The sequence below is a fragment of the Poecilia mexicana genome, unplaced genomic scaffold (assembly GCF_051168715.1).
Source record: "Poecilia mexicana isolate PSO_F unplaced genomic scaffold, ASM5116871v1 scaffold_2, whole genome shotgun sequence".
Taxonomy (NCBI): domain Eukaryota; kingdom Metazoa; phylum Chordata; class Actinopteri; order Cyprinodontiformes; family Poeciliidae; genus Poecilia; species Poecilia mexicana.
Window position 1 is genome coordinate 8397778 of NW_028263371.1, and position 26814 is coordinate 8424591.

Here is a 26814-nt window from a genome sequence, read left to right on the forward strand (position 1 = left end):
TGAAATAAATGTGTCACGAAACCTCTTGGCGGGCTGTAGTTTACAACTACCTGGAAATTTAGTCATAAAATTATCACCACCAAATAGTTTGACCCCAAACGTCTGAACGGTATTTATTTAGCCACAGAAAAAGTTTTACAGTATATACAGCGCATGTTTACTATTGATATTACCATACATACACAGCAAATCAGGGGTTTTTCAATTCTGTTTAAGAAATTCTTGATACCCGTTATCTTCTTCAACCAAACGATCTTACAACAAAAATTAAAAAACAATAAAAATTGAGTTCTTCCAGCAGAGTCCTGCTGCTGATTCTTTGTGGCCGGGTCGGAGGTTTCTTCACATGGGGTTCGGACGAGAAGGAGCGTGTGGCGGCCGCCTGCGTGAGAGGACCATGAACACAAACACCTCCGGTTAGTTTCTGGCTCTGTTGAAAAGCAAACTTCACTGGAAAGAAAGGATTCACACCGAGGTCTTCTCTAACGTCTGGGGGGGAAAAACATCATTTCAAATGATCACTAGCGGGATGAACAACCTGCTGGGGCTGGAAGTGTGAGGAATGACTCTTTAAACCTCTAACAATGGCTCTTAATACATTTCTAATAAGACCTTTAGTAGTTAGAATAGCTGCACTGAATTTCCAACGAAAGATGCTTTTTAGAACAATTTTTTGTCTTTAGGTTTGAAACTATGTAAGATTTTTTTTTTTTTTTACAGACTGAACAAAATGTATATTATAAAGTTTTATGTTTTTCTGAATACTAAACCCTTAAAATTTAAATAAAAACGTAGCTCTTTAAAAATGACTCCATATTTCCTCTACTAAAGGTTTCTTTTTTCCAGCACCTAAAAAAGAAAAAAACAAATCAAAACATTTGCGGCTCAAAACGAGTTTTTTTTTTTGCTGGATTGAGGTCAAAACCGGCTCTTTGGGTTGAAAAGGTTGCAGAGGAACTTGTATAGCTCAATCTCCACACATTCTATAATTTATACAGTAAAAGTTTTGGTGTGTAAAGAATGCAGCGACTTCTGGCTCTGCTTCTTACTTACCGGTAAATCACTGCCGTTTTGTTTCCCTCCTGTGGTTTGATCCCAGACTCCCTACGTCTTTCCCGAGTGCGTTTGCATTGAACATTGATCCCAATGTGTTAAAAACAAGTCATTCTAAGGATTCCACATTGTTATAAACATGCAGCATCAACCAAACTGACCTAGACTCAATCAGAGGAAATGTTTCACTTCTGCTCAGCTGCTTCCAGGTTTGCACCATGCAAATATTTCATAAGCGTTTGCTCATCATCTTGAGTGAAAAACAACAGAAGCACGAGAAAAGGCATGCAGCCAGAAGAAGCACCAACCACCAGAGCTTTTGGTCTCGATTTGTGTTTTATTCATAAACATAAAGGCGACGTCTCTCAGATTTATTTAACAAATGGCTTTATGCGCTGATGAAATTTCAAAGACGTTGTGACATTTCTTCCATTGACGGTAAGCTTTGTGGAAACTTGCAGGCACAGGACATTCTTACATCAACATCTGTGTAGTTATTAGTGTTACATAAGACGTCAGCACTTCCCTTCTGGTTTCCATCTCTGATTTAGGTTTGCGTTTCCCACAGAAGGAGAAGCAATAAACCTAACAGGAGTGTGTTATTAAGAAAAAAAAACTATCTGGAAAGAAGCTGAATGTTATAAAACATCTTAAGTGAAAAGAAAAACCATGTGAGAATAATTATTTTCGTTAAATGCTGTTAGTGTGTCAATGTTGCAGATTTAACATTAGCAAGGGTTCAGCTCACAAACAAACATTTCTCTTACGTCATAAAAAAAACGTTGTACATCATACGCCGCTTTAAGATGGATTTTATTACAAAGTTTCTGAGGAAGGCTTTAAATTTGTCATCAAATTTATATCTTTTCATTTTGCCTTCATGTCGTCGCTTTAAGGAAAAAAAAATATCTACACAAAAATGCCTCTGAAAAGCACAGACCTAAGAGCATAACAGTAGTTTGTAATCACAGAGTAGAAACTATTTTAGTAGAACGTTTCTGCTTGTAAGCGATAGAAAAGTGTAAACAGGGTCTGAGAGACCAGATGGAGAGAAAAAAAGGAAAACAAAATGACGTTTGAGGGAGTTTCTAGTCGAGCAGGGAGGGCTCTGAAGGGCGGATGATGGTGGGTCTGTTGGGTGCAGCCGGCGGTCTTCTGCTGCAGGAGAAAATGGTGGAAGAGAGGAAAAGGGAAGGGAAACAAAAAAAAAAACATGCGAGGGGAAAATGTTACTATTTAGTCATGCAGCGATCGCTCCCAAAGCACCAAAACAAACCCTCCCGCCCCCCCCCAATAAAACCCCCAGCAACACAGAACGGGAGATACGTCATGCGTGGAGACTCGTGGGCTTCCTGGGCCCGTTACCATGGCAACAGGGTCACCTATTGTGTCAGTGTGGATGCAGACGGAAAGCCAGACATGAAACGGGTCTAAATTCTGGTCCGGATTTCTGACCCTGAAGCACCAACGGCGCTTTGAAAGCTTTAAAACGGTGCTCAGGCGTTCAGTTTGCTAATTACCAACAACACGGTAAAGCTCAGTCTGAGTGCGCATCAGACTGAGTCTCAGCTGGACCCAGACTGATGATAAGCTGTCCATGCAACATTTCTATCAGCTCATGTTGATCTGTTCAGAAGAGTTTCTCAGGAACTTTAAATTAATCTGAAACAAGAGCCCAGATGGTACAGCCTTAGCTAGATGTTTACATGATGCACGGAGCCCATTGGGCTTTTAATCGTTATTAGCTTAGCTTAATTGAACCCTTTATATTTAGGGTGTGATAATGTTATAACATGCAACTGCAATTGGTAATAAAAAAATAATTTAGTTTAGAATCTGAATATAGCCTTAAAAATGCATTTATGCTCATTATTTTACTTGTTGATGCTAATTTTACATTTTCGAAGATGGGAGTCTGGCTCTTCTATTATAACATTCAGTGCCATGTGTTAAAAATTAATTTTTGTGAACTTCCTGAAATACCACAGCATGATGAAACCAGGTCAGGTGACATAATTATTGCATTGGTAATCATTTATCGTGATAAGTTTCTCATCATGATAAGAGTTTTGACTGACTGTTGTCACGATAAATTTCAATTAATGATGTTTGAAACCCCACAAACTGCCCATGAAATGTTAGAAATGTTGTTTTTACTATTTTCTTTGTTCAATGAGCGCGTCAATAAGTATCAATCAATTTGAAAATATGATAAAATACTGTTACTGCGTGCAGCTTAGTGATGGAAACGGCACTTATACATTACAACTGGGAACATTTTTCAGTTCCAGTATGTGTGCTTGTGATGCTGTGATTGCTGTGGCCCTAAAAAAGTAGGAATAAATTCCTCTTATTGTCACTTTTATCAATAAAATATTTCCCACATTTACATTTGGACCAAGAAAGGAAACAGACGAGATGAACTCATAAAAAGAAAAGCAAGTGACCCTCCATCTGCCAAAAGGTCCTCATGATACGTCACAACAAAACTCTAAATCACATAAGGATGTGTAAGGGTGTGTGTGTGTGTGTGTGTGTGTGTTTCCATCTACCTGGGAATTCCCGGCGGCAGAGCTGGAGGCACGCGGGGCGGCCTCGAAGGAATGAGGGGCACGGCCGAGTTGGCATCGTACGGCGACGGAGCGCCGGGACGAGACGGAACGGGCGGCGCTCCGAACGCCGGCGACGGATTCAGAGGAGCGGGCGCACCCGCGGGTGGGCCCCTCGCCGCCGGGGGCCGGTTGGGAGGCGGTGCGGTCGACGCGAGAGGTCGGGACGCCGCAGGAGGACTGGAACAAAGAGCCAGGTGTTGCTTTTAACATTTCATGTTCGTCATGGATAATCTGAACAAATCAAAGCCGTTTATTTTCTAACTGCATTGCAAAGAAAGGAAGAAGCTGCTGGTCTAATAACTGACAGCTCTTTGGTGCCCCCTGGTGGACATTATGCATTATGATAAAGGCAGTTTGCTCTTGTTTACATTTTTAATAAACAATAAAAATCTAAACAAAAAGAAAAATTGTAACATGTATTTTTTTAAAATTAAATCATGAATCCTTAATTTATTCACACTTTTTACTCTTACACCAATACCATAGTTTTAGTCACGCTCACCTGAATCTCTTCAGATTTTTTTTTAATGTTGAAAAAATTATTCATTTTTCACCTGAATGTTATATGCGAACATGACAAAAACAAGAAAACGCAAACATTTCGTCACGATTTTACTCTGCATTGTTTTTGTTATTTATTTCTATTGCAGCACATAGAAATAAAAACATGTTGGAACAGAAATATGTATTTTATCAATAACTTAATATTTCCTAAATACATTTTTCTTTTAAGGTTTGTTTTTGTCTAATCTGGAGACTCACCGTCCACTGCAGGTGAAGCTTTGACCATTAAGCAGGTTGAAACCCGTCTGAAGTTAAAAGTATTAAAACTTTTCACGCATTTGTTTGTCTAACATTTGTCACCTCGGTTCTTTGGCGATCCAAGTGTCGTCTACGGGTGGCGGCACCGGCGTGGAGACGGTGGTGGTGCTGATGTCTCCGATGATGACGAGCGCCTCCTTCAGGGCGTGGTACATCCTCAGCATCTCGTCCCTCCTCTGAGCCTTCTCCGCCGACTCCTCCATCAGGCTGCCCTGGTCTCCGGCCGAGTACAGGTAGGCCAGCAGCTCCGAGTGGATGAAGTCCTTCGTCTGAAGCGTGAAACATTTATTTTAAAAAATGTAAAGTGAGGAACGTCGAGCACCTCACAAAGATATTCTTTGGTGTCGGTTTTTACAAATAAGGACATGTTTCATTTTCAAACTCAACAGCATCAAATTATCATGCAATTGACTTTGAAACGATTGAAGACAGAACCAGATAGGCGCCATGTTAGGTCTAGATAAATCATTAAAACAGTGTTGTGGTACTCGAGATCGGTCTTGGTCTCGAGTCCGGTCTTAAGACCGTTTTCTGATTGTCTCGGTCTCGTCTCGGACTCGACCGCATTTGGTCTCGGTCTTGTCTCGGTCTCGGGCGCTGAGGACTCGGCATTTTATTTCAAGACCAGTCGAGACCGCAACTGTGAAAATATCACTAAACGTACAGCATACTGTCCAGTTTATTTGTTAACATCTTTGTTTTCAGTGGATGCAAAAAGCACCAATTAAAATCCAAGCAACTACTGTTTCTGTTACTCCCCCCTCCCTCTACCCTCCCCACCTTTCACTCGCACGCGGCGCTCCAGGACATGCGCAGTGGTTTCCTCTCAGCGGCAGAAAATGTTTGTCTAATCGTCAGTAATATAATAGCGCTGCATAAATAGTAAGAAATCCGATGGCCAGAGCTAACTCAGCAGCGCTTCCTTTCAGAGACGATGGGGACAACGTCTAACTTTTTTCGTCACTTAGAAAAGTAGCTCAAAGAAGGTAAGCCCCGTTAACGTGATGTTAGCAAAGCTAGCTGTACAGAGACACATAAGAATTTGTGATGAAAAAAGTCACTCACTGTCTGAGTTATTGTGCAGAGGTGTTGACTGACTTGTCGCATATATGGGACAACGCTACGTCCAAAAGTCTGCAATATAGTGATGTGACATTCAGAAACAGTCGATTCTTCTCCATGGCTCTTTACTTATTAGATAGGACTGGAGTGTCACTCACTGAGAGCCGTTGTTCTATCAGATTACCGTGTGCTGTCAGAATAGCATACATGCAGTGAGTACCATGCCTGCGCATGCGCATTAAGAAGTCCGACAGTCAGAGGAGTTGTCAGTTCACCATATGCAGCAAGTTATGACGAAAATAAGTCATTAAATTGTTTTCAATGATAACTATATAGATATACATGTGTTGTCATGGTTTCAAAGTGTATTTAAAGCAGGTCTGGCTGCAGCTGGAGTCAGCTACAACACACGCCCATGTAAAACTCACTTAACCGCTAAGTCAGGATGCCATACAACTGTTAATAAAGTGTATGACGATCTACGTCATGATTCTATGTTGCTAGTACCATGCCAGCGCATGCAAGTTATGACGAAAATAAGTCATTAAATTGTTTATAATATGACATAATATGATAACTATATAGATATACATGCATTGTCATGGTTTCAAAGTATATTTAAAGCAGGTCTGGCTGTAACTGGATGCCATACAACTGTTAATAACCAAGTGTATGATGATCTACGTCAGGGGTCCCCAAGCTACGGCCCATGGGCCGGATCCGGCCCGCCACCTCGTTTGGTCAGGCCCCCTGAACAATACCGGATCCTGTATCCATCTAAAAACGCGAATATGTCGTCGGCCGTAATCCAGCCGTCCGTCCGTTCCCACCCCCGCTCGACAGACCGGCCCCCGACCAGAAAAGGGAACAGTTATGTGGCCCTCGCAGGAAAAAGTTTGGGGACCCCTGATCTACGTCATGATTCTATGTTGCTGATTAAATAAAATCATATGGTAATGACAGCGTATGCATGTCTGAGCTAAGCTATGACTATCTGACAACGTATGCTGATCTGACAGAACACCGTGAGTTCGTGTTAAGCGTATGACGATCTGATCTGACAGAACACCCGTTCTTTGTTCTAGTAATGCTCTGTGTACACTGCATCATTATTTTATTTTATTATGTACGTTGATATTTAAATTAACAAATAACTAAAACACAAGAATGAAAGAGCACACAGAGCATGCACATTGCTCTTTGCTTGTTTTTGTTCAAAGTGGCAGCTGTAATGTCTGCCATGGTGTCAGACTACCTGGCTTCATGTACTGGGATAGAGAGTGAAAACAGTCACGATGAGCGCCTTCTGTTTGGTTACTTCTTGCTTGTTGCTCCTTGGTCAGTGTTGGTAGTTGAGCGTTATTTACCGTCAGGGCATTGCCTCAATTGCTGTGTTTAATGGTGCAACAGTGGTGGTTTCTTACATGAGCAATATGGGCAAATGCCCAGGGTGTTATGTTTTTAGGGATGGCACGAGACCATCACACATTGTAGCACAGAAATGGAATATTTAATATTGGTAAAATGTATTAAGTATTTAATATCTAGGTGTTTTTATAGGAATATGGATCTTTCAGATTATTTTGAGAAGCAATTTCGATCATATTTTACATTTTATTGTGTCATGTAGCGTGGGCCGTCTTGACTCGGTCTCGACTTTCCTCGGTCTTGGTCTTGACTTGGTATCGGACCCTAAAAGTCTTGGTCTTGTCTTGGTCTCGATACACTCTGGTCTTGGTCTTGTCTTGGTCTCGGGTTAGGTGGTCTTGAACACAACACTGCATTAAAACAATCTTCCCAGAAGTTTACGACTTTCTTCTGGTAATAATGCATCTAGTCTACTAATATTAAGACTTTATTGTCTCTATGTTAGCAATTAAAAAAAGAAAGTCTTTTAGTTTGGCCCCATTAAGCTTGTGTTTGTCACATTTAAACATCAAAGTTGCTCAAAAACAGATTTAAACAACAAATCAAACCAGCACTAGTAATGCATTTCACTTTTTCTGCAAAGCTTCAGTGTTGATGCTATGTGCTAAATGGATCAGCTGATTTTCTGCAGAAGCTAAAGAGGATTGAAAACACCCGTCAAAGACGAGAAATTAGCAAATATTGTTAAGAGCTTTTTTTTTTTAAACATGTTTTCAAAATACAGTCGATAAATATGAGTGCACTTAAAAGAGTTTTATACATTGAAATCCCAATGAATGTCTCTGGGTTTGGTAAAATTTTGTGAAGACAACGGAAACCAAATGCGTTTGCTTGTGTGTGTCTGTGTTTGGCCTCACTGTGACGTTTTCCTCGAAACCCGTTTAAAACGCACCAAGCAGAACCAGCTGGTAGCAGAAATGTTCAGCTTAACGTGGAAAGAAAACCCGGGACGTACGTTGTTGATCATGAGGTGCATGATGGTCTTGGGCATGAGGTCCCTGATGGACTTGTTGACGATGCTGATGTACGAGTCCACCAGGTTGCGGATGGTCTCCACCTGGCGCTCCAGCTGTGGGTCCATGGACACCGTGTCCCCGGGAATCATGGCGTCCTCGTTCTCGTGCTGAGGGACACCAGAAGCGGACATCACATCACCCACGCAAAGGAAACCTTTTTAGGAAAGTCAAAAGAGAGTCTGAAAACTGAAAAACAGGGGACGTCTCGTCAGCGGTAATCTCTTGAGCACCTGGTCTTTCTCTGGGTAAACGCCGGCTCTGAGGAAGGAGGCCTTCCAGCTGTCCACGTCTTCCTGGGTGTCGCAGGCCAGCTCGATCTGACGCAGGTCTTTGTACACGTTCCTGTAAACCAACAGAACCGAAACACAAAGCTTCAAATCCAACGAGTTTAACAATAAAAAAATAATAATAATTAAAAAAAAGATGTCAGCACCTTTGTTCGGTGTTAAAGATAGCGAAGACGTGCTTGCTGGACATGAAGCCCTTTTCCACGTCTCTCAGCTTCAGATTGTCGAGAGGCAGCATGAACTTCTTCTCTTTCTCCTGATGAAACACTCTGTGTGACGTTTTGCCAGAGACTGACAGCTACATCATCATTTCCTGTCGTTTCTGCAGGTTTACCTCCTCGTCTTTGTACCAGGAGAGAGACTCGGCGGTCAGGACGAACCAGTAGTCCTTGGATCCGCCCTTCATGATGCTGATGTTGATGGTGAGCCAGCCTCTGCGGATCACCTGAACGGTCCACAGAAACACCAGGTGTTTTAAAGCTCATCCTAAGAGAGGAGGCAGGACGCTACAAGCAAATGAAAATGCAGCACAGCCGAGAGAGCTTGGTGCTTCAATTTGATATCTGATTTGCTAAAGTTCTTCTGTTCGCTGTTGTTTCTGCGTTAACACTGGTAACTTTAAATCTGCAGTACGTAACTTTTATGAAGAAATAGCTTTTTCACGTATTTGTTCAAACTGTCATAACGATATACTGTGACGGTATGCTTCGAGACAGATAATATATGAAAAATAAATAAATACATCAAGCTTTTCTTCTTCCTTCCAGTCCTACAGCCACTGGAGAAATACTCTCCATGGTCAGAAACAACCAATCAGAGAGCAAGGAGGAGGGTGTTATCGCTGTCAATCATGCTTGTGTACACACCAGGCACACTCTGCCATTTGCTCTCTGCTGCGATACAGCCCCTTGCTCACAGCGGAGCCTATTATGAATGCTAAGGCTAGTTAGCATAGCAACCAATGACAATAGCTGAACGGTTTTCCTGTAACGGTAAGTTGCTTTTCCGCCATTAGCGTTTAGCAGCGCCTACACAAAGATGATAGACAGCAAAACAAATAAGCAAAAAAAAAAAACATTGTTTATAAAGTAACCTACTGCAGCTTTAAAGAAATACATAAAAACGTACCACGGAAATGCAGCACTCTGACTAAAATGATGCAGAGCTACAGATTAAATGGGAGAAAAATAATCTTCATGGCAGCCATGCTGCAAGACGTTTTAGCTTGTTTTTGACGTCTAGCATAGTGTAGAGAGTTGGAAAATGTCTCTGTTTCTTCAATAAATCAATTTTCAGCATTTCAAATTGTGATCCTACGGCTGATTCATTTGTATGTGTTTTTCGCAGATCAGATGACCAGAGGAAAATTACTCCAGCCTTATGATGTAATGGGTTGCAGCGTTTTACAGATAAATCTCACCACCTGCTGCCTGTAAACCTGCAACAATTAATCCTAGCTTTCCCGTATTTCTTCTAATTTCACCGTCATCCATAGATGCAGATCAAAATTCTTAAAAGCTCAGAAAAACCCAAAGGAGCTTCACGGAGAAGCTGTGATGTCATATGTTTACACTTAAAAGCTGACCTGTGAGTTCTCATAAGTGTGCGCAATTCTCACTTCCCTCTTCCCTGTCAGACATGAAAAAATATTGTTTGTCACGGCCTGAGCGAGTAGCGGCTCCCCCCACCCACCTAAAGAGGAACTGGGGCCAAGGTGCTTTACTAGAAGCTCCAGTGAGCGGTTTAGAAGGAGGAAGAGAGGAACAAAGAGCCAGTAGGTAGTAGCATGGAAAGATGAACAATTACAGCGGAAAAACAAAACAATGCAGTGATGTAAGAGAGCTGGTCTACCTGGTTGGGCATGACTCTCTTCTTGGTGGCGTTGGCAGCGGTCCTCTGCTGGGCGCTGCAGGACAGAGACGTTCAATAAAATCAGCTCAGCTTTAAGAACTGGCAACTGTGAAGCGTTTTAGGACCCGGTTTCTTTTCACACACTGGAAGAACCATCAGTCGACTCTTACACATTCAGTCTGATCCAGTTACAAATGAAAGAGTGTTTAAAAAAAAAGAAACCTCATCAATGAGAGACTAGAATACCGTATTTTCCGGACTACAGAGCGCACCTCACTATCAGCCGCATCTACAAAGGTTAAAAAAAAAAAAAAAAAAAAAACCCGGAAAATAAGCCGCACCAGGCCGCTGGTATCTCCACCGCTCTCGGTTTTCCATAAGGACGCAGCCCTCCATCTCCAACACCCAACCATGGATTCATTCACGGCGAGTTTATGTGCAGCGGCTCCATTTACTGCCAGATTGATTGATAATCTTTAGCTTAAAAGCGGCATCATATGAACTTCTTCGTGTTGCTTCCATGACGAGGGGGTTTGAATTTGAAAACATTTCTCCGTCGTTCCTGTTGCTAGCATGTGCTTGCTCTAAATGAAAATTAGTGCTTTCTTCTTTGATTTCCAATGTTGACTTCCAATGACTCACTTCCTGCTAAAGCGCAGTTGAAGAAAAATCCACAGAAAAGCTGCACTGGGCTGTAAGCCGCATGGTTCAAAGCGTGGGGAAAAAAGAAGCGGGTTAAAGTCCGAAAAACACGGTATATTTCTTTATTTACCAACATTTCGTTTATTCTTTTTAAGTTATTGCATAATTTAGCATTTTTGTGGCTGGCTCAGTTGTGTTTTATGACTATAGTATAATCTATTATTTTATCAGTATTTGTCCCCAAAGGAATAAAAGAGCATGGATGAATGAGTGGTTTTATTCCTTATACATTTATTCTAAACTTTTAAAACTCAGGTACTTTATTAAATATAATGTAAACATTCTGTATATTTTCCTATGCAGACATCAGTTACACTTTGTGATTTAAACATTACTCTGGCAATGGGCAAATCTGTACTTAAGTTTCAATTTCATTTTTACGTATTTTATTTTCAGAAAAGCTCTTAAACCTCACAGTAATACAATGAGATACCAGAATCATCCAAAAGCATAACTGAATTTGATTATTTATTGAAATGGCTAGAAATGGGTTTTGATAAAGTCAGATAAAATGTTTTAAACATAAATAATTAGTGTACATAATGTAAATAAATGTAAATAATGTGTTTTAAATGTAAATAATTAGTTTTATTTGTTGCACGAACATTTACATGTTGAAAATAGGTCAGTTTTGCGTTAACACAAATTCGTTTTAACTTTGTTAATTTAAGCTTCTGTACCATTTGGACCTCTGCAACAATGTGACTTGAACGCTACGTTCGTCTTTGTTTTGGCTGCTTCTTAGAAAGAAATCTCTGAAAACAGTTCCAGTCTCTGTTTGACAGCAGCTCAGCTCAGTCGCGGCTGAAAGGGGCAGAAACAGGATGGACCCGCATAATCATTTTACTGTTGTAGACAAAAAAAAACAAAAACGCAGCAGAGCATCTTTTTTATTCACTACTGAAGCAACACTAAACCGCTTTGAACAAATGAAAAACTGTAAATGCAAGAGCAACAAATGATCCCAGCCTTGTAATCTAAAATAATATATAACAGAATGTAGAACGTATCATCCTGGGCTTTAACTCCGAAACTGAGAAGTTTTTGGACCCACATTGTTAGAAGTGACAAATTTACTTTAAAGAAAGAACGTTGGCTAAACACTGCAAAGCCTCTCAAACATCCACCATGAACTATGAGGCGACATCATCCACAGACCAAATCTATGTTAACAGCCAATCAGAGCAGCCGAGCCGGATTCCCAGTAAGAGTCCCCATTAATCTGCCTCAGAGGTTTATCTTACTTTGCAAACCCGATGAAGTCTTCATGGTTGGTGTTGATGTAGGAGAGCTCGATGTCAATCAGCAGCAGCACCTGATAGGCAAAATACAACACAATGCTGCATTATCTGCACAAACAGAGCAAAACTACAATTTCCCGGTATACTGGGAATCTTTTTGCTTCCAACAAACACCAACCTGGTCTTTGGTCTTGTTGTCTCTCTCTCGGATGTGAGTGGTGACGATCCTCTCCGTCTCTTCTCTCAGTCGAGGGTACGAATCCAACTGCAAACACCGACGTGTGTGCAGGAAGAAAAAAAAAAAACAGCTGCAGAAATCCCAAGCTGCACACCTTCACACCAGCACATTGTGCAGAGCTCCTACAGTGCCTTGTAAAGATATTCAGACATTCAAATTCCTTTAAGTTGTTCAAATTTTCTGACAATAGAACCACAAACTTCTGGATGCTTTATTGGGATTTAATGCGACACACCAACACAAAGTAATGGATGATCATGAAGTGGAAGAAAATGACACAACATTTTCAGCTGCTTTGATAAATAGCTTTTGTATACGAGGTGCCGCCGCAATCGCTGCACCACTCTCTCATTAGGAGGAGTCTTTGTTTAACTTACTGTGTTTTTTTTGTTATTCTTCTTAGAAGTGTTTATTCCAGAACAAGTGAAAACGAAATGTTTTACCAAATGAAGCTTTGTGCCCGAGTTCCCGGTCTCCCGGTTCCAGTTGAGTCCAGGCCAGTACCAGGGTGCAACATATGCACTACTTTACGTTGATCACATAAAACCCCAACAAAGTGGATTTAAGTTTGTGTCAAGTTGCCGGAATTGGAAACAGAACTGGAGGACTGAAAACCCCGCAAGGCACTGTAATTACAAGCTGCACACCTAGTATTAGTACAATGTGGGAAGCACCTGAGCATTTCTGAGCAGCGACAATTTTACAGACGGCTCAGACACAAATGCATGCACAACACGTTCACCATCAGCTTGACGTGAGTCTCAACAAATCAGGAAGGAAATCAGGGGGAAGCTGAGAGGAAGACTGAAGAGTGTGAGGGAGAGGTTTCTAAATTTGCGTGTGCGGGGTGGGGTTTGATTTAAGAACAGGAAGGGGTGAGGACTTGTTAAAGAGCTGATCAGTGTGGTGATGGGCTGCGTTTAAATTGAGTTGGTCATTAGATTTATAATTGAGGGTCAACATTGAGGGAAGTGGCAGGATGGGTGTTGAGTGAAAGGTGCCGATCAACAACGTTCACGGTGGCTGGTTAGTCCATTAAAAGTTCTTGATTTTTCTCTTTCGCTTATTGCCTCTCACTCCTCGTTCTGTTTCTGTTCACATTTACCTTCTCCGAGCACTTCCTGATCAGGGTGACCAGCTCGGTGACGACCAGGTCTACGCATTTCAGACAGGGGTCTTTCAGCTTAATGACCTGCTTTTTCACTATGGCCTCAAAAGCCAAGTCTGGGGTGAAGAGACCTGTCCTGTAGTGAGGCATCATGGGAGTTGGAGTTTCAGTGTCAGGTAAAAGAATGAGGTGAGCATAGCGTGGGTCATAGTAGGACAGAAGGGAGAGAAAAAAATGGTGGAGAAAATAATAGTTGGATGGGATATTGTGGGAAACAATAGAGCATTGAGGCATGTGAAGAGAGATAAAACAGGAATTAGTTTAGCTCTGCTTCATGTTCAGGACTAAAACAAGCTGCAGGTTCTTAAATCTGCTTTATGGGACAAAAACAGCTTTTTAGTGACACTGCAAGTGTAGCCAAAAACAATGAGGTGAACTCTGAGAACAGCTACCCAAGAAAACATCAAAGAAACTAAGAGAAAGTTTGGCTGATTGGAAAGAAAACTCAGAGAAGTGATGGACAGGTTAAAACTTTCCCTCAGTGCTGCACAAACAGAAAAGAAAAAATAAACCTGGGAAAAAAAAGTTCAAATGAGGCCTGCAGCTTGTTTTGCAATGAACCAGCGCAGAAACATTTCACATCTGCTTGTAAGCACGCAGCATCTAGCAGGCAGCATTCCACCGCACCGCCGTCCAGCCAGGACACCAAACCTCGTCCGCAGACGGTTGCACATGCTGCACATGGACTGGACGGTCAAACAGAACCGAAAATACAGCTGGAGCTCATCACAGCTACTACTTGACCTTCCCTCTAATCATGAGTTAAAAGGAAAACCGTGCAAAAAGGAAGATGCAATAATTGTTATCTATTAAGCGGAACACCGTCTTGGTGATTTCCAGTCAGATTGGGTGAAATATTGGTCATTTAAAGCAGCAGTTCTCTAAGTTAGGGTTATGAAACGCAAAGTTTGAGGCCTGGACATGATCCTCCTGTGGCGGTGTAGCTCTGGTGACACGATATTTCTCATCAAAGTGAAGTCTGGTGAAGTGAAATCTTTTATAATGTGAATGCTTGACGTGATGCCAACGTCAGAGTTTTTATTTTACAAAAATGGCCGCTGCTTATCGATGAAACAAGTCAGCTACTAATTGAACCCAAAATTATTTAGAAGTTACTGACAGGCAGATTTAAAAAAAAAAATTACAAATTCTTCTAAACAATTTGAGTTATTTTTTATTCAACAGCTGAAATAGATTATTTTTAAAGTGCATTCCTTTTAATACATTGAATTAGGAATCGTTTAACTAAATTTGGGATTAAATAAAATTCAGTCTGGGCAAAGTATATAAATATACCCACACTAGTTTATCTTTGAGTAAAAGTTTAATCTCAGCTGCTTTGATGTTATTGAAGTGTTTTTCAAAGCGGGGGCCACTAGAGGGCGCTAGGAAAAAATGTTAGACTAAAACAACTCAATCTAATAAATGTTTTAATCATAACTATTTAATCACCTTTTTATTAGAAAATCTAACGTGTTTCAGTCACTGTTCTAAAATATAAATAATTACTGGAAATGTCACTTGCCATGCTTCTCTTTCTGATTGGCTGCCAGTCAAATTCATCAAGCTGTTTTGTTCCTCACTGAGGCTGAAAAAGCCCCCAAGAAGTCATGGTCGACTACAATTAGAAGGTAAGAGGCAGCATTTATGCTACACAAAAGCAATAATTTTTAAACAGTGAATAAAAGTTAGAAAAAAACACAAAGAGCTGATGGTTTTCATGTATTTTTCTGTGGCTTTGTAAAGTGGATCCTTAGCAGAAGCTAAAGCTGACTGGGTGGGGAGCCACGGCATGGAAAAGTTTAAAACAGCAACACAATGTTTCGCTGACCTTCAAGTTAATTTTAAGAAAATAGTTTATTCTTGTAAAGAAAGACAGTTAATTGGTTAAAGTAAGGGCCACATTGTAGGCATTAAGTATCAGTTTTTCCTCGAGTTGTAGCCAAATTTAATGCCATCACTGTTGTGTTATTGTCAGAAACCTCACATAGAAATCTTATCTGACCCGTTTAACATGGACTTTGAGAAGCAATCGGATTTTTTGAGGTAAACGTTTAGCTCAATGAAAGCAGATGTTCTGTCACAGAGTGGGATTTTATCGATTAGTAGTTTTGTGATTTTTTTTTCACTGGCAGGGATTTCAAAGCTGCTACTGTCTGTCTTCTTTTTCAGAAGCTGTTCTTCTCAGTCCATGAAAACAGCATACGATAAGTAAATAAAAAACACAACACTGGACAGATATGGCTCCTGGCTGCACTGACTGTGCGCTGGCGTGACAGTCTGACAGGCGGCCATGCAGCGATACCTTATTAGTGCATTGTCTGACTGTGTTGATGAGTTCCTGGATGACCAGGTCGATGCATTTCAGACAGGGCTCTTTCAGTTTAATGATCTGCTTTTTCACAATGGCTTCAAACGCCATGTCTGGGGTGAACAGGCCTGTCCTGAAGGACATACAGATAAGATACATGGACACAAGGACTGGAAGAAAAAAAAAAAAAATCAAAGACAGGGAAGACACGAGCAGACGAGACGCTGTGGAGAAAACTAATGAGGAGGGGAAGAAAAAGAGAACCTGGAGTCAAGGCAGCCATGTGGCAGACAAGCAGAAAGTTAGAAACATAAACCTCATTTCCAGAAAGGTTTCTTCTAAGGCGGCCATTTTGTTCATGTCAAAGAGTGTGATAGATGTATTTGTGCCTCAGAGTTCATCTGTGCAATCATTCAGCCGCATTGGTCAGAGGTGATTACCACTTTCATCCAGAAGAGGGCGTGCCTGTGCTTTCCTTGTATTAACTGGAATGAAAGCCTGATTGTTACTAGGATTGCTAATGCAATTATAATCACGCAATAATGGACTCAATCAGACATGTTAATGGAATTACCTTTGTTTAGTCAATGTAAACAAACGGAGCTACTTTACTTGAATAACAGAGAAGCTTATCTTTTAACATTAGTGGAGGAAAACAACTTTACAACAACACCAATAAGCGTCTGAAGCATTTCTACTGTAGAACAGAAAAGTGCATAACATTTTACTTATTTCCTGCTTTGTCTCTGCTTTTCCAGTACCGTATTTTCCGCACTATAAGGCGCACCGGATTATAAGGCGCACCTTCAATGAATGGCCTATTTTAGGACTTTTTTCATACATTAGGCGCACCGCATTATAAGGCGCATAGAATAGACGCTTCATACTCTATTATTACACATCCACATTAATAAAGAAATGGTCCCCGAGTACTTTATATAGTAGGCTGGCGCAGTCGTTGTTTCACTCACGGTGTTGGTGTTGCGATATTATGCCCAACTGCTTTCTGGGTAACACAGACCAACCGACAAGCTGCCGCTGCAGTCTCTGTCTCTCTTCCCCTGCCCCTCCCCCCCTTTAAATGTATTATCAAACTTTATTAACAAACCAGTGTTCTGACAACTATCCCAGCATGCACCGCGCACTACTTCTTCTACGGGGGAAAAAGAAGTTGGCGGCTGCTTATGCTTACCGTAGTGGACCAACTACGTAAGCAGCCTACTGCATGTCTGTGTAAACATGACGTCTTTCATTTCGATCTGAGTTAATTAGCGTAGCATTTCTGCCGGATTTTCACAACATATCAGCCACGACAATGGACAGGGGAACCAACAAGTTCATGTCATCTTTTTTGGACGACATCAAGGTGTTTGAGCCACTGGATGCCTCCGCGTCACAGCTAAAAGCTACCGATAGATGAGGAAAACAGCAGATCCTCACACCCTCAGCATAAATATAGCTGTGGACAAGATCACTGATGCCTATTGTTCTTGCAAGGCTGGGTAAGTCGGCATTCATGGTTTTGATGGTCCACAATGTACATTAGCATATGTTTACTACTGTAGCTTGTGTTTGTGAGACGGTCACGCACGTGGTAGCTGCACTGTGACCTAAAATGGGCATTAGCCAATGAAACGCGGCCCCTGTGGTAAGGTCCGTTGCTAGACCTGTTGTGGCTCAATATTGGTCCATATATAAGGCGCACCGGATTATAAGGCGCACTGTCGGCTTTTGAGGAAATTGAAGGTTTTTAGGTGCGCCTTATAGTGCGGAAAATACGGTAATTCAAGGCCAAGTCAACTGACACAAACAAAGCCTTATAAAAAAACTAAATTATACTATTTACAGAGCAAATGAGAAGAAACTTCCTGACTTTATTAAACTTATGTGTGCTGTCACACACTTACTAAACGGCACACAATAAATATCAGTGTCTTCACTGATTAATGTTGTCGTGTTTAGAAAAGATAAACAAACACATTCAAATATAGATATGCAGCACAATAATAAACATTTATCTTCCTATTTTGTGTGAATTTCTGGCGAGTGTTGGTCATCTCACACTATATCTTTGATACGAGAATGTTTCGTACAAACCGTCCGTCAGATGTACCCAACAGGCGTACAGTCATTTCCAATGCTCCGCTCATCGCCTACTGTCAGGAAGTTGGGTTATGTGACTACAGTAAGTGGCACCTCCCAGTAGGAAATCACTTTTCTTATGTTCAGAGATTATAATCTGTTATATGTCATAATATTTAGCAGGCACATTAAGGGATCAGAACCAAAACAATTAGGTTTTAGAAAAAAATCTAACAGTATTTAATTATATCTGAGTATTTTTGTTATAAGTACAAACTGCAAGTAGAAAGGAGCAAAATATCCACACACAGGTGAAATGTGGCAAGAAATTGTAGAAAAAAAACAATTAACCTGAGGTCATTTCTGGCTTCAAATTAAAGTTTGAAAAGTTTAAATACAAAAGAGGTGAAAACAATACTCAAAAAAATAATTTCCTTCTCTTTCTTTCTCAAAAACATAAATTAATTAGCAAATGGGAAGATTTGGGTTTGCTGTATATTGGAAACAATTTCTGGATATGAGGTTTTAAAAAGTGATGATGAAAACAGAAAAAGCTGAGAATCGTGTAAGATGGACAGCTGACAGAAGGGTAGGAACTAAATGTGGAGTAGGTTTTTTTTGGCATGCTGGCTGAACTTGCCTGACTCCATGGATGTTCTTGATGGCGTAACTGATTTCTTTGCGAAGCTCCTTCTCATCAAACTCCATCTGAGACACAAAAGCCGTGTCACGTTTTACTTGTTGTCAAAGAGCTTCTTTAGTTTTAATTGACAAGCAGGAAAAACCTTACATCTAAAACATTTTCATTTTTAGTCAGAAAGAAAGTCTGCCCTTAAATCCCACTGCAGTTTAGAAACATGTCAGAGAGAAACCTCCAAAATTACCTTCACCAGCTCGAATGGGAAGCGCTCGTGAAAGATCCGGTTGATCTTCGCTCCGCCGGACAGGTTGGAGGTGTCCACTTGGTCTCCGGACCCTTCGATGCACTTCTCAAAGTCCACACCGAACTGCTGCACCATCCTGCAGATTCATGCAACGTCAGCTTAGCCAAAGAGTTCAAACACGTTTTGTTTATGTCCGTCTGTTTGTGTTTGTACGAACTGGAGCAGGGCTTTGGTCTTCCGGGTCGGGTCGTCGGGCCGGAAGTTCTTGTACTCCTCCACTTCTTTCTCCAGCGACAGCATCTGGCTCTGCAGCTTGCTGCGTAACCCCGGCAACGTGTCGCGGATGTGGTTGGTGAGTTGCTGCAGAAAAACAGAAAAATTAGGTGGAGACGATATTTATTTCAAGTGGAAACTCCGTCTTAAATTCTCGGAAGTCAAAATTCACGAGGTCCGACTTAAGAAAAGAAGAAAATAAATTTACCGTATTTTCCGCACTATAAGACGCACCTAAAAACCTTCAATTTCCTCAAAAGCCGACAGTGCGCCTTATAATCCGGTGCGCCTTATATATTGACCAATATTGAGCCACAACAGGTCCAGCAACGGACCTTACCACAGGGGCCGCGTTTCATTGGCTAATGCCCATTTTAGGTCACAGTGCAGCTACCACGTGCGTGACTGTCTCACAAACACAAGCTACAGTAGTAAACATATGCTAATGTACATTGTGGACCATCAAAACCATGAATGCCGACTTACCCAGCCTTGCAAGAACAATAGGCATCAGTGATCTTGTCCACAGCTATATTTATGCTGAGGGTGTGAGGATCTGCTGTTTTCCTCATCTATCGGTAGCTTTCAGCTGTGACGCGCACAATGTTGGAGGCATCCAGTGGCTCAAACACCTTGATGTCGTCCAAAAAAGATGACATGAACTTGTTGGTTCCCCTGTCCATTGTCGTGGCTGATATGTTGTGAAAATCCGGCAGAAATGCTACGCTAATTAACTCAGATCGAAATGAAAGACGTCATGTTTACACAGACATGCAGTAGGCTGCTTACGTAGTTGGTCCACTACGGTAAGCAGCCGCCAACTTCTTTTTCCCCCGTAGAAGAAGAAGTGCGCGGTGCATGCTGGGATAGTTGTCAGAACACTGGTTTGTTAATAAAGTTTGATAATACATTTAAAGCCAGGGGGGGAGGGGCAGGGGAAGAGAGACAGAGACTGCAGCGGCAGCGTGTCGGTTGGTCTGTGTTACCCAGAAAGCAGTTGGGCATAATATCGCAACACCAACACCGTGAGTGAAACGACTGGGCCAGCCTACTATATAAAGTACTCGGGGACCATTTCTTTATTAATGTGGATGTGTAATAATAGAGTATGAAGCGTCTATTCTATGCGCCTTATAATGCGGTGCGCCTAATGTATGAAAAAAGTCCTAAAATAGGCCATTCATTGAAGGTGCGCCTTATAATCCGGTGCGCCTTATAGTGCGGAAAATACGGTAAATGTTCAGAAGGATGGTTTTGTGTTCACCAAAGGCAACCTTGAAATCTGATGTTTGTTGGGTGTTTAACATGATGAAAGCTTCAGTATTAAACTGTTTACTTGAAACTTTAATGGTTAGTGTTGAGCAAGTTACATAAATTACTGAGCAACAGCTGTTTGCTAAAGTTGCTAAATGTGCAAACTGGTAGGAAATAAACCGTCATTAGCCTTTGCTGATAATAGTAATTAGACGACGTATTGAACTTCATTTTTCCAACTTGGAATGGAAGAAAGCGAAGGACCTCTGGAGCTCATTGTGTAACAAAGATGATCCAGTGAAAGGCCAGTCTTAAGACAGGAGCTTTTTCAGATTGGCTGCAACACACACTGCTACAGGAGATCCCTCCTGCCCAGACAATAGAGACTCCGAAAAATCTTGGATATAAATATCCACGTTCCTTTTACTGAACTGAACAAAATGTACCAGAACATGGTTTGGTTGGGTGTGACGTGTCGCCCAGGCAACGCTTTCAAGTCAAACGGTGTGACGGTGTTTAATCCGGGGCGGGTCTGACCTGGTTGAGGGTCTTCTGCAGGTGCGGGGTGCCCATGCGTTCGGCGATGTGCCTGTATGCGGGGTGAGACAGGAAGAACTTCCTCTCAGCCGCCAAAGCAGCGCGGATATCTTTCTTTCCGTCGATGTCCTTCTGACTGCGGTTCACCACCCCGATGTAGCCTGATAAAAAAACATAAAAGTCAGATCTTACAGTGAAGGAGCGGACTGCATCTGACTCAGATTGGAACATTTCTAACATTTGCTCAGAGCCAGTCAGAGAGACTGGCGACTCTGAGAAAAATCCCATGTGCAGAGTTACCTCTGCGAAGTGGCAGCAGTTTGTTTTCCAGGATGTCTCGTGCGTCCGTCCCCTCGTCCATCAGGTCCAGCTTCGTGATCACGCCAATCGTCCGCAGCCCTAAACACCAAAGTGTCCTGATGATGGTCTTAAAATTACAGCTGGCGCTAATTTTACCTGAAAACTCCTTCTGATTGTCATACATACAACACGTTGCTACAATCCAATAAAGAACAGCCAACTAACTGATGACATCATCGTGGTTTGAAATATAAAGAGCTAAAGATAGAACTAATCCACTAACTTTATCTCTACTTGCTTCCCCTTGGCTACCAGGAAATCTTTTAATAATTAAACAGTTCATTAAAACCACAATCCAGCTTTATTAGTGAGGCAACGAATGACAAGAGAGCGGAAGGGAAGAAGTGAGAGGAAGCTAAGAGCAAGGAGCATGTTCATCTTATTCAGTGCTAAACCAAGTTAAAGTCAGACTGAATGACTACCGGGTTTCTACATGTTTCACCAACTCAAATTTAAGACATTTTAAGACCAGTATGAATGGAATTTAAGACCTTTATGTCCAAAGAAATGTACAAACTTCATACAGCCAAACAACTGGAGAAAAATTTGCACTTATCCATGACAGACATAAGAAAAGCTAGCTGCGACAACGAGCCGCAGGTTTTAATGAAGATGTCTGCATGTGAGCCAACCTTTTGCCTGACAAAAGTCCTACTAAGACCAAATGTAAGACCTCTGATGAACAAATTTAATGACAACTTACTTTTTAAATGAATTTAAGATAATTTAAGTCTTTAATTTAAATTTTTAAGGATCCAGGTCTGAAGGGACGGCCTCACCTTGTGGGTCCACCTCCTTGGCGATTTTGAGAGCATCTGAGTTTGCCAGGTCTGTGTTGGCCGGAGTGACGGCCAGGATCAGGCAGCTCTCCTTGACGATGAACTGCAGCAGCATGTCTCTGATCTGGTGCTCGATGTCCACAGGCTGGTCGCCCACGGCGACCTTGGTCATCCCCGGCAGGTCAATCAGGGTCAGGTTCAACACTGAGCCGAGAAAGGAAGACGAAAGGAAGGCTGAAGTCAGCCGGGGGAAGTTCAAATACGTGGAGTAACGGTTTTAGCGTGTGGATCCGGTACCGTTCGGGGAGTAGACGCGGAGGTTGATGGGGACGGGGGAGATCCCTTTGTTTGACCCGGTGATCCGGTCGGTCTCTGCTTCGATCTCCATGCGGACCTCGTCAAAGTCCACAAACTTGCGTCCCTTACAGTGCAGGAACTCCGCATACTCTACAGAAGAAACAAGTGATGTAGAAGACTGACGCAAAATAGAAGTAAAAATCAAGGACAGAAAAATGTGTAGAATAGCAGCCATTACTACAGAAAGAGAATCAAGCAAAATCATATGTAAAAAAAAAATTACTTTAACAATAATAATAATGATAAATTACAAAATAAATGATCATTTAAATAAGAATGTTCTGAATTTTGACCTAATTTGATGCAGCTTCCATGCATCTTTTTACATTTTTGACAAATTAAGATCAAATGTTTTAGAATATTACTAAAGAACTATTTCAATTATTCTATGATAATGATGATTATACAAAAGACAGAAAAATAAATTTGATTAAATGCACAGCTGCTCCAGGCAAAAAGTAAAAGAATAATCCAAATTGGTATCAGACAAAACGGACGCAGCGATGGAACAATTTTTCGATAGATTCAGGATTTAAATTCTAGTTTACTGCTGCTATTTACGTTTTAAAGTAAACCCAAAGTTTTGTGCTTTACCTGCTTTATTGTTAACCAGCTGGAGGATGAGCGGACGGCGGGTGACGATGCCAGATCCTCTGGGTAAAAAGTCTCTGTCAGACAAAAAAAAAAAGAATAAGTTTAGTTTCTGGAAACACAAACTAAGGAATAACATTTACAGGTTGATCTTTTATTCTTAAACAGAACTGTAAGATGGAAGCTGCAGGGTACTTGTTTTTTTCCGTTTGTTTTTTTGCAGAAGGTACCTGTAGCGTAGCGCCACTGTGTTCAGCTGTGTCCCCTTTCTGGAGGAAACCATTGCTAACCTATTGCTGCCTCTAACCTGTTGAACTGTTTTCGTTTACATAGAAAGCTCCTCTGGCTCAGTGTTTCTCTGACTAGCTGCGTCTCTTTCCTGGATGGAGTCTGTAATGAACATTTATTGTAGCGAATCATTCTATGGACTGTTTGTGATTCTGCATTTCATCTCCTTTCTATCCTCCCAGTCCGCCATCATGGCCGCTAATCCTGAGGACAGTTCTGCTGGAGGTTTCTTCCTGCTAAGAGTTGTTCCTTTCCACTGTGACCACATGCTTAACTATTGCAAAATCATTGACTCAAGGTAATCTTCTGGGCTCCTTTACCTTGATGACTTTTTCCCTAATTTGCATAAAAAGATCAGCTGAGTTTGTACTTGATGACGTTTGGACTGAATTGCATCTATGACTGGGTTTTTGGTTTTTGAAGATTTAATTTATGGAAAATCTTAACTTTTTTCCCCCATCAATGTACTCCTTTTGTTTCCGTATTTCAGAGTGATGTCGACACACCGAAAGCCGCCATCTTGTTTTTCTTGAGGCAGTTTTACAGATTCTGCTTATTTGGACTCTGAGTTCAGGTCAGCTCTACAACAAAACACAACGGTCAGGCTAAGATATTTGTCTTTTTCCATTACAAGAATAAAGTGAAGATATTACAAGAGTACAGTCGTAGTAACACAACACAAAAAAAATACTTTTTTCTTATAATTTTAAGATGTTTTTCTGGTCAAATTTCGTCTTTATTCTGCTAACATTATGACTGTGTTCCCGTAATTAAACACAAATTCTTGTAGCCTGACTCTAAAACTCTGTCATAGAAGGAACGATTGAAATAAAAGCCACTTTTTGAAAATGTTTTCTGCCATTTGTAATTTCTTTCAGAGAATAAGGCGAGAACAAAAACAGACAGAAATCATAAATGAGATTTTAGATGTAATTCCCATCGCTCAGTCCTAGTTTTACTGCAGTGACTGAGATTGACACGAATTACTTAATCAGGACCAAATTGAACTGCATGTCTCCGCGTGAGCTGGACTTGCTTCTGTTTTCTGAAGTGACTTTAAATGACATTCGCTGAAAACTAACACGGTCTAAATGAAGCTGAAGCATCTGCCTGTGTTCCCTCTCCTCTTTGCACACATGCTCATCGGGATGGAAACTTCTGCTCAATACAATCGCGATCATTTCCAGGTCAGCGCCCCCACATCTCTGCAGGCGAGGAGAATATGTTTGTTTTTCTGTCCGTCTGGCTGTCAGGTCAGCTGGGAGACTCAACATTTTATTCAAAAGACGGCAACCTGAGCAAACAGTAAAAAAAAAACCTTCATATATGCACTGAGGTCAAAACTGGAAGACGTTTATGTTCCCTCTGCTCCTGAAGTTCAGCGCTGACTGAGCAGTTAGGATGTTGCACAACTTTGATTTCCATCCTGTTTCCTCCGTCACTTATGCCGCTGTAGCATAAAATATGAACAAGACCAGTTCAGATCATGAATCATTATTCTGGTAAATCAGTCAGAAATGCCTTTTATTGACTCCCATTTTTGGAAGAACGATAAAGAGTGATCTATTTCACATTATAAAGGCTGAGCAGCAAGAAGTGAGTCATGTGGACAGCTTGATAAGTCTGATAAGACCAAAACTCCAGGTTATAGAATGGCCCAGTCAAAGTCAAGACCTAAATCCAATTGAAAATCCAATCTGATTGAGCTATTGAGCGGTAAACCTGTCAGGTCCAAAACTAGAAAGGGAAGACAAAAAACATGCAGCTGTAGTTGCAACTAAATGCAGGTCTATAAATCAGTGACTCAGGGCGACTGAATACAAATGCATCCCACATTAACTTAATTTGTGTGCAGCAGAAACCATTAATGACCAAATGTGGACAACTCGAAGGGTTAAGGTCGAGGTTCTGTCCATTACAAATGAGGAGAACAGCTTATTTGGACCAGTCAGAAACCAAGAGCCATTTAATTTAAAAACTAACACAGTGGAGTCAAAAGTCTGCCAAAGCGTCCCTGCATGATTACCGATCATGGGAACAGCTAGCAGCTTTGTGGGTATCTGGTACCCAGTGTGTCATGTACGCATGACGGTGCAGCTGGTGACATGACTGACGACCCGGGCGCAGACACATCAATGCCTCCACTGTCTCCCTGTGCGGCTGCTGTGGGGCTCACAAACAAAAGGCGACAGGAAAAAAAAACGCAGAGACGTGGCCGTCTAATCCACTTTCACTATCACACACACATTGCACTTTAGCTGAGGTCTAGAAAAACTATGCGGATGCAACAATCTTCAGCAGATTTAAACCAATTAAATCTTATCATAAACAGATGTTTTCTCACTATTTCTACCAATTTCTCTAACTATGTCCACAAAAAAAGGGATTTTTTTTTTTCTTAAAGTCACAATTGATGCTTGGCTTTGTCAAGATTTCCTTAATCAGCCCCACACATAAACACAAGATTATGCAAAGGGTTAAGCTCCTGTTTCGATTCCTGTGTGGCTGAATGATAAGCTATTTTATCTGCCAGTGACCTCAGGAAATCTACAAACTAACCTTTTTCTGCCACACCCTTAAAATTCAAACAGTGACCTATGTGACGTGAGGTCTGTGTTTACAGCCAGGCAATCTTATGATAAAGCAGGCTTTGTGAATGTTTGACAGGACATGGCAGATAGCAGGCCCTGCTGACAGCATTAGATTAGTCATACACTCACAGTCACTTTTCCACCTACTTTTAGTGCCTGAATAAAGCCAATTTTGATGTATTTTACAATAATTTTAAAGAATTTATGTTGTCTGTCAAACATATGTTTTTTATACGTAAGCTACGTAGGAATAGACTGTGAATAGCTCAAGAATGGAAAGAATCAGTTTTGGGGGAAAAAACGTTATAAACTGGGAGGAACCGACACACTGGGCGCCGAAACAACTGCTTAGCTGGCGAGTTTTGTTTGTTTTGTTGTTGTTTTTTAACGCAAGTGTTCATGAGACACTAACAGTAGCTGAACTCGGTCTAAAAGCAAGGGGATAAAATGGAAGAGCAGAGACGGGCTGTACAACCTTCCAACGAAATTCTCCAACACGGAGCTTTTCCCTGCGCTCTGCCCGCCGACCACCGCTATCTGCGGCAGGTCCAAGTTGCAGCTCTGGCCGATGGAGCTGAAGGCGTCCTGCAGCTTGTTGATGAGGGGAATGAGGTCCTCCATCCCCCGGTTTCCCATAGCGGTGCCTCGGTGAGCCCTGCGGGCTTTATCCCAGACACCTCGCTAGTCAAATTATGGTTCGCTCTTCCAAAGGGAGGGAAAAAAAAAAGTTTCCAAATGGCTCAGCAGCCTGCCACTGCTTCTTTTTGAAAGTCTGTCTTCTACTTCTTTTTATTTATTAAGGAAAAAAGACGGAAAAGGCTAAATTCAGTGAACTTGTCAGCTAGTTAGCGGGTCAGTGTATAATAAAAGTAACTGGCTTCCAGTGAAAACTTCTGTCATCATCCGGTCAGGCGACACCCAGCCTCCGCCGGAGGTCGAAGCCCCGCCTTCCAGGTCTGCTCGTCCAATCATTGGTCGGGTTGAGCGTCTGTCATCGCGTACGTACACTCACGCACATCCATGTTTT

General features: G+C 41.5%; 1 protein-coding gene across 5 annotated transcripts; it reads right to left on the reverse strand.

Moving 5' to 3' along the window:
• Positions 1 to 84: 84 nt before the first annotated feature.
• LOC106922044 (dynamin-2-like) lies at positions 85 to 26719 on the reverse strand. 5 transcript variants are annotated; one of them, XM_014994147.2, is made up of 20 exons: positions 26263 to 26718; positions 22912 to 22985; positions 22258 to 22407; positions 21961 to 22164; positions 21122 to 21220; positions 20822 to 20982; positions 18975 to 19117; positions 18758 to 18893; positions 18514 to 18581; positions 15786 to 15924; positions 12253 to 12339; positions 12078 to 12148; positions 10132 to 10186; positions 8615 to 8725; positions 8427 to 8536; positions 8224 to 8335; positions 7933 to 8100; positions 4530 to 4756; positions 3606 to 3842; positions 85 to 382 (listed from the first exon to the last, which is right to left on the reverse strand). In XM_014994147.2, the coding sequence occupies exons 1-20, from the start codon at positions 26421 to 26423 to the stop codon at positions 343 to 345; spliced, it is 2553 nt and encodes an 850-aa protein (XP_014849633.1). In that variant the 5' UTR covers positions 26424 to 26718; the 3' UTR covers positions 85 to 342. The 5 variants fall into 5 exon arrangements, with proteins under 5 accessions (XP_014849633.1, XP_014849632.1, XP_014849630.1 ...); XM_014994146.2 differs by lacking the exons at positions 85 to 382; positions 15786 to 15924 and adding exons at positions 1371 to 2208; positions 13418 to 13556 and having other exon boundaries at positions 26263 to 26719; XM_014994144.2 differs by lacking the exons at positions 85 to 382; positions 15786 to 15924 and adding exons at positions 1371 to 2211; positions 13418 to 13556.
• Between the last annotated feature and the right edge of the window lie 95 nt (positions 26720 to 26814).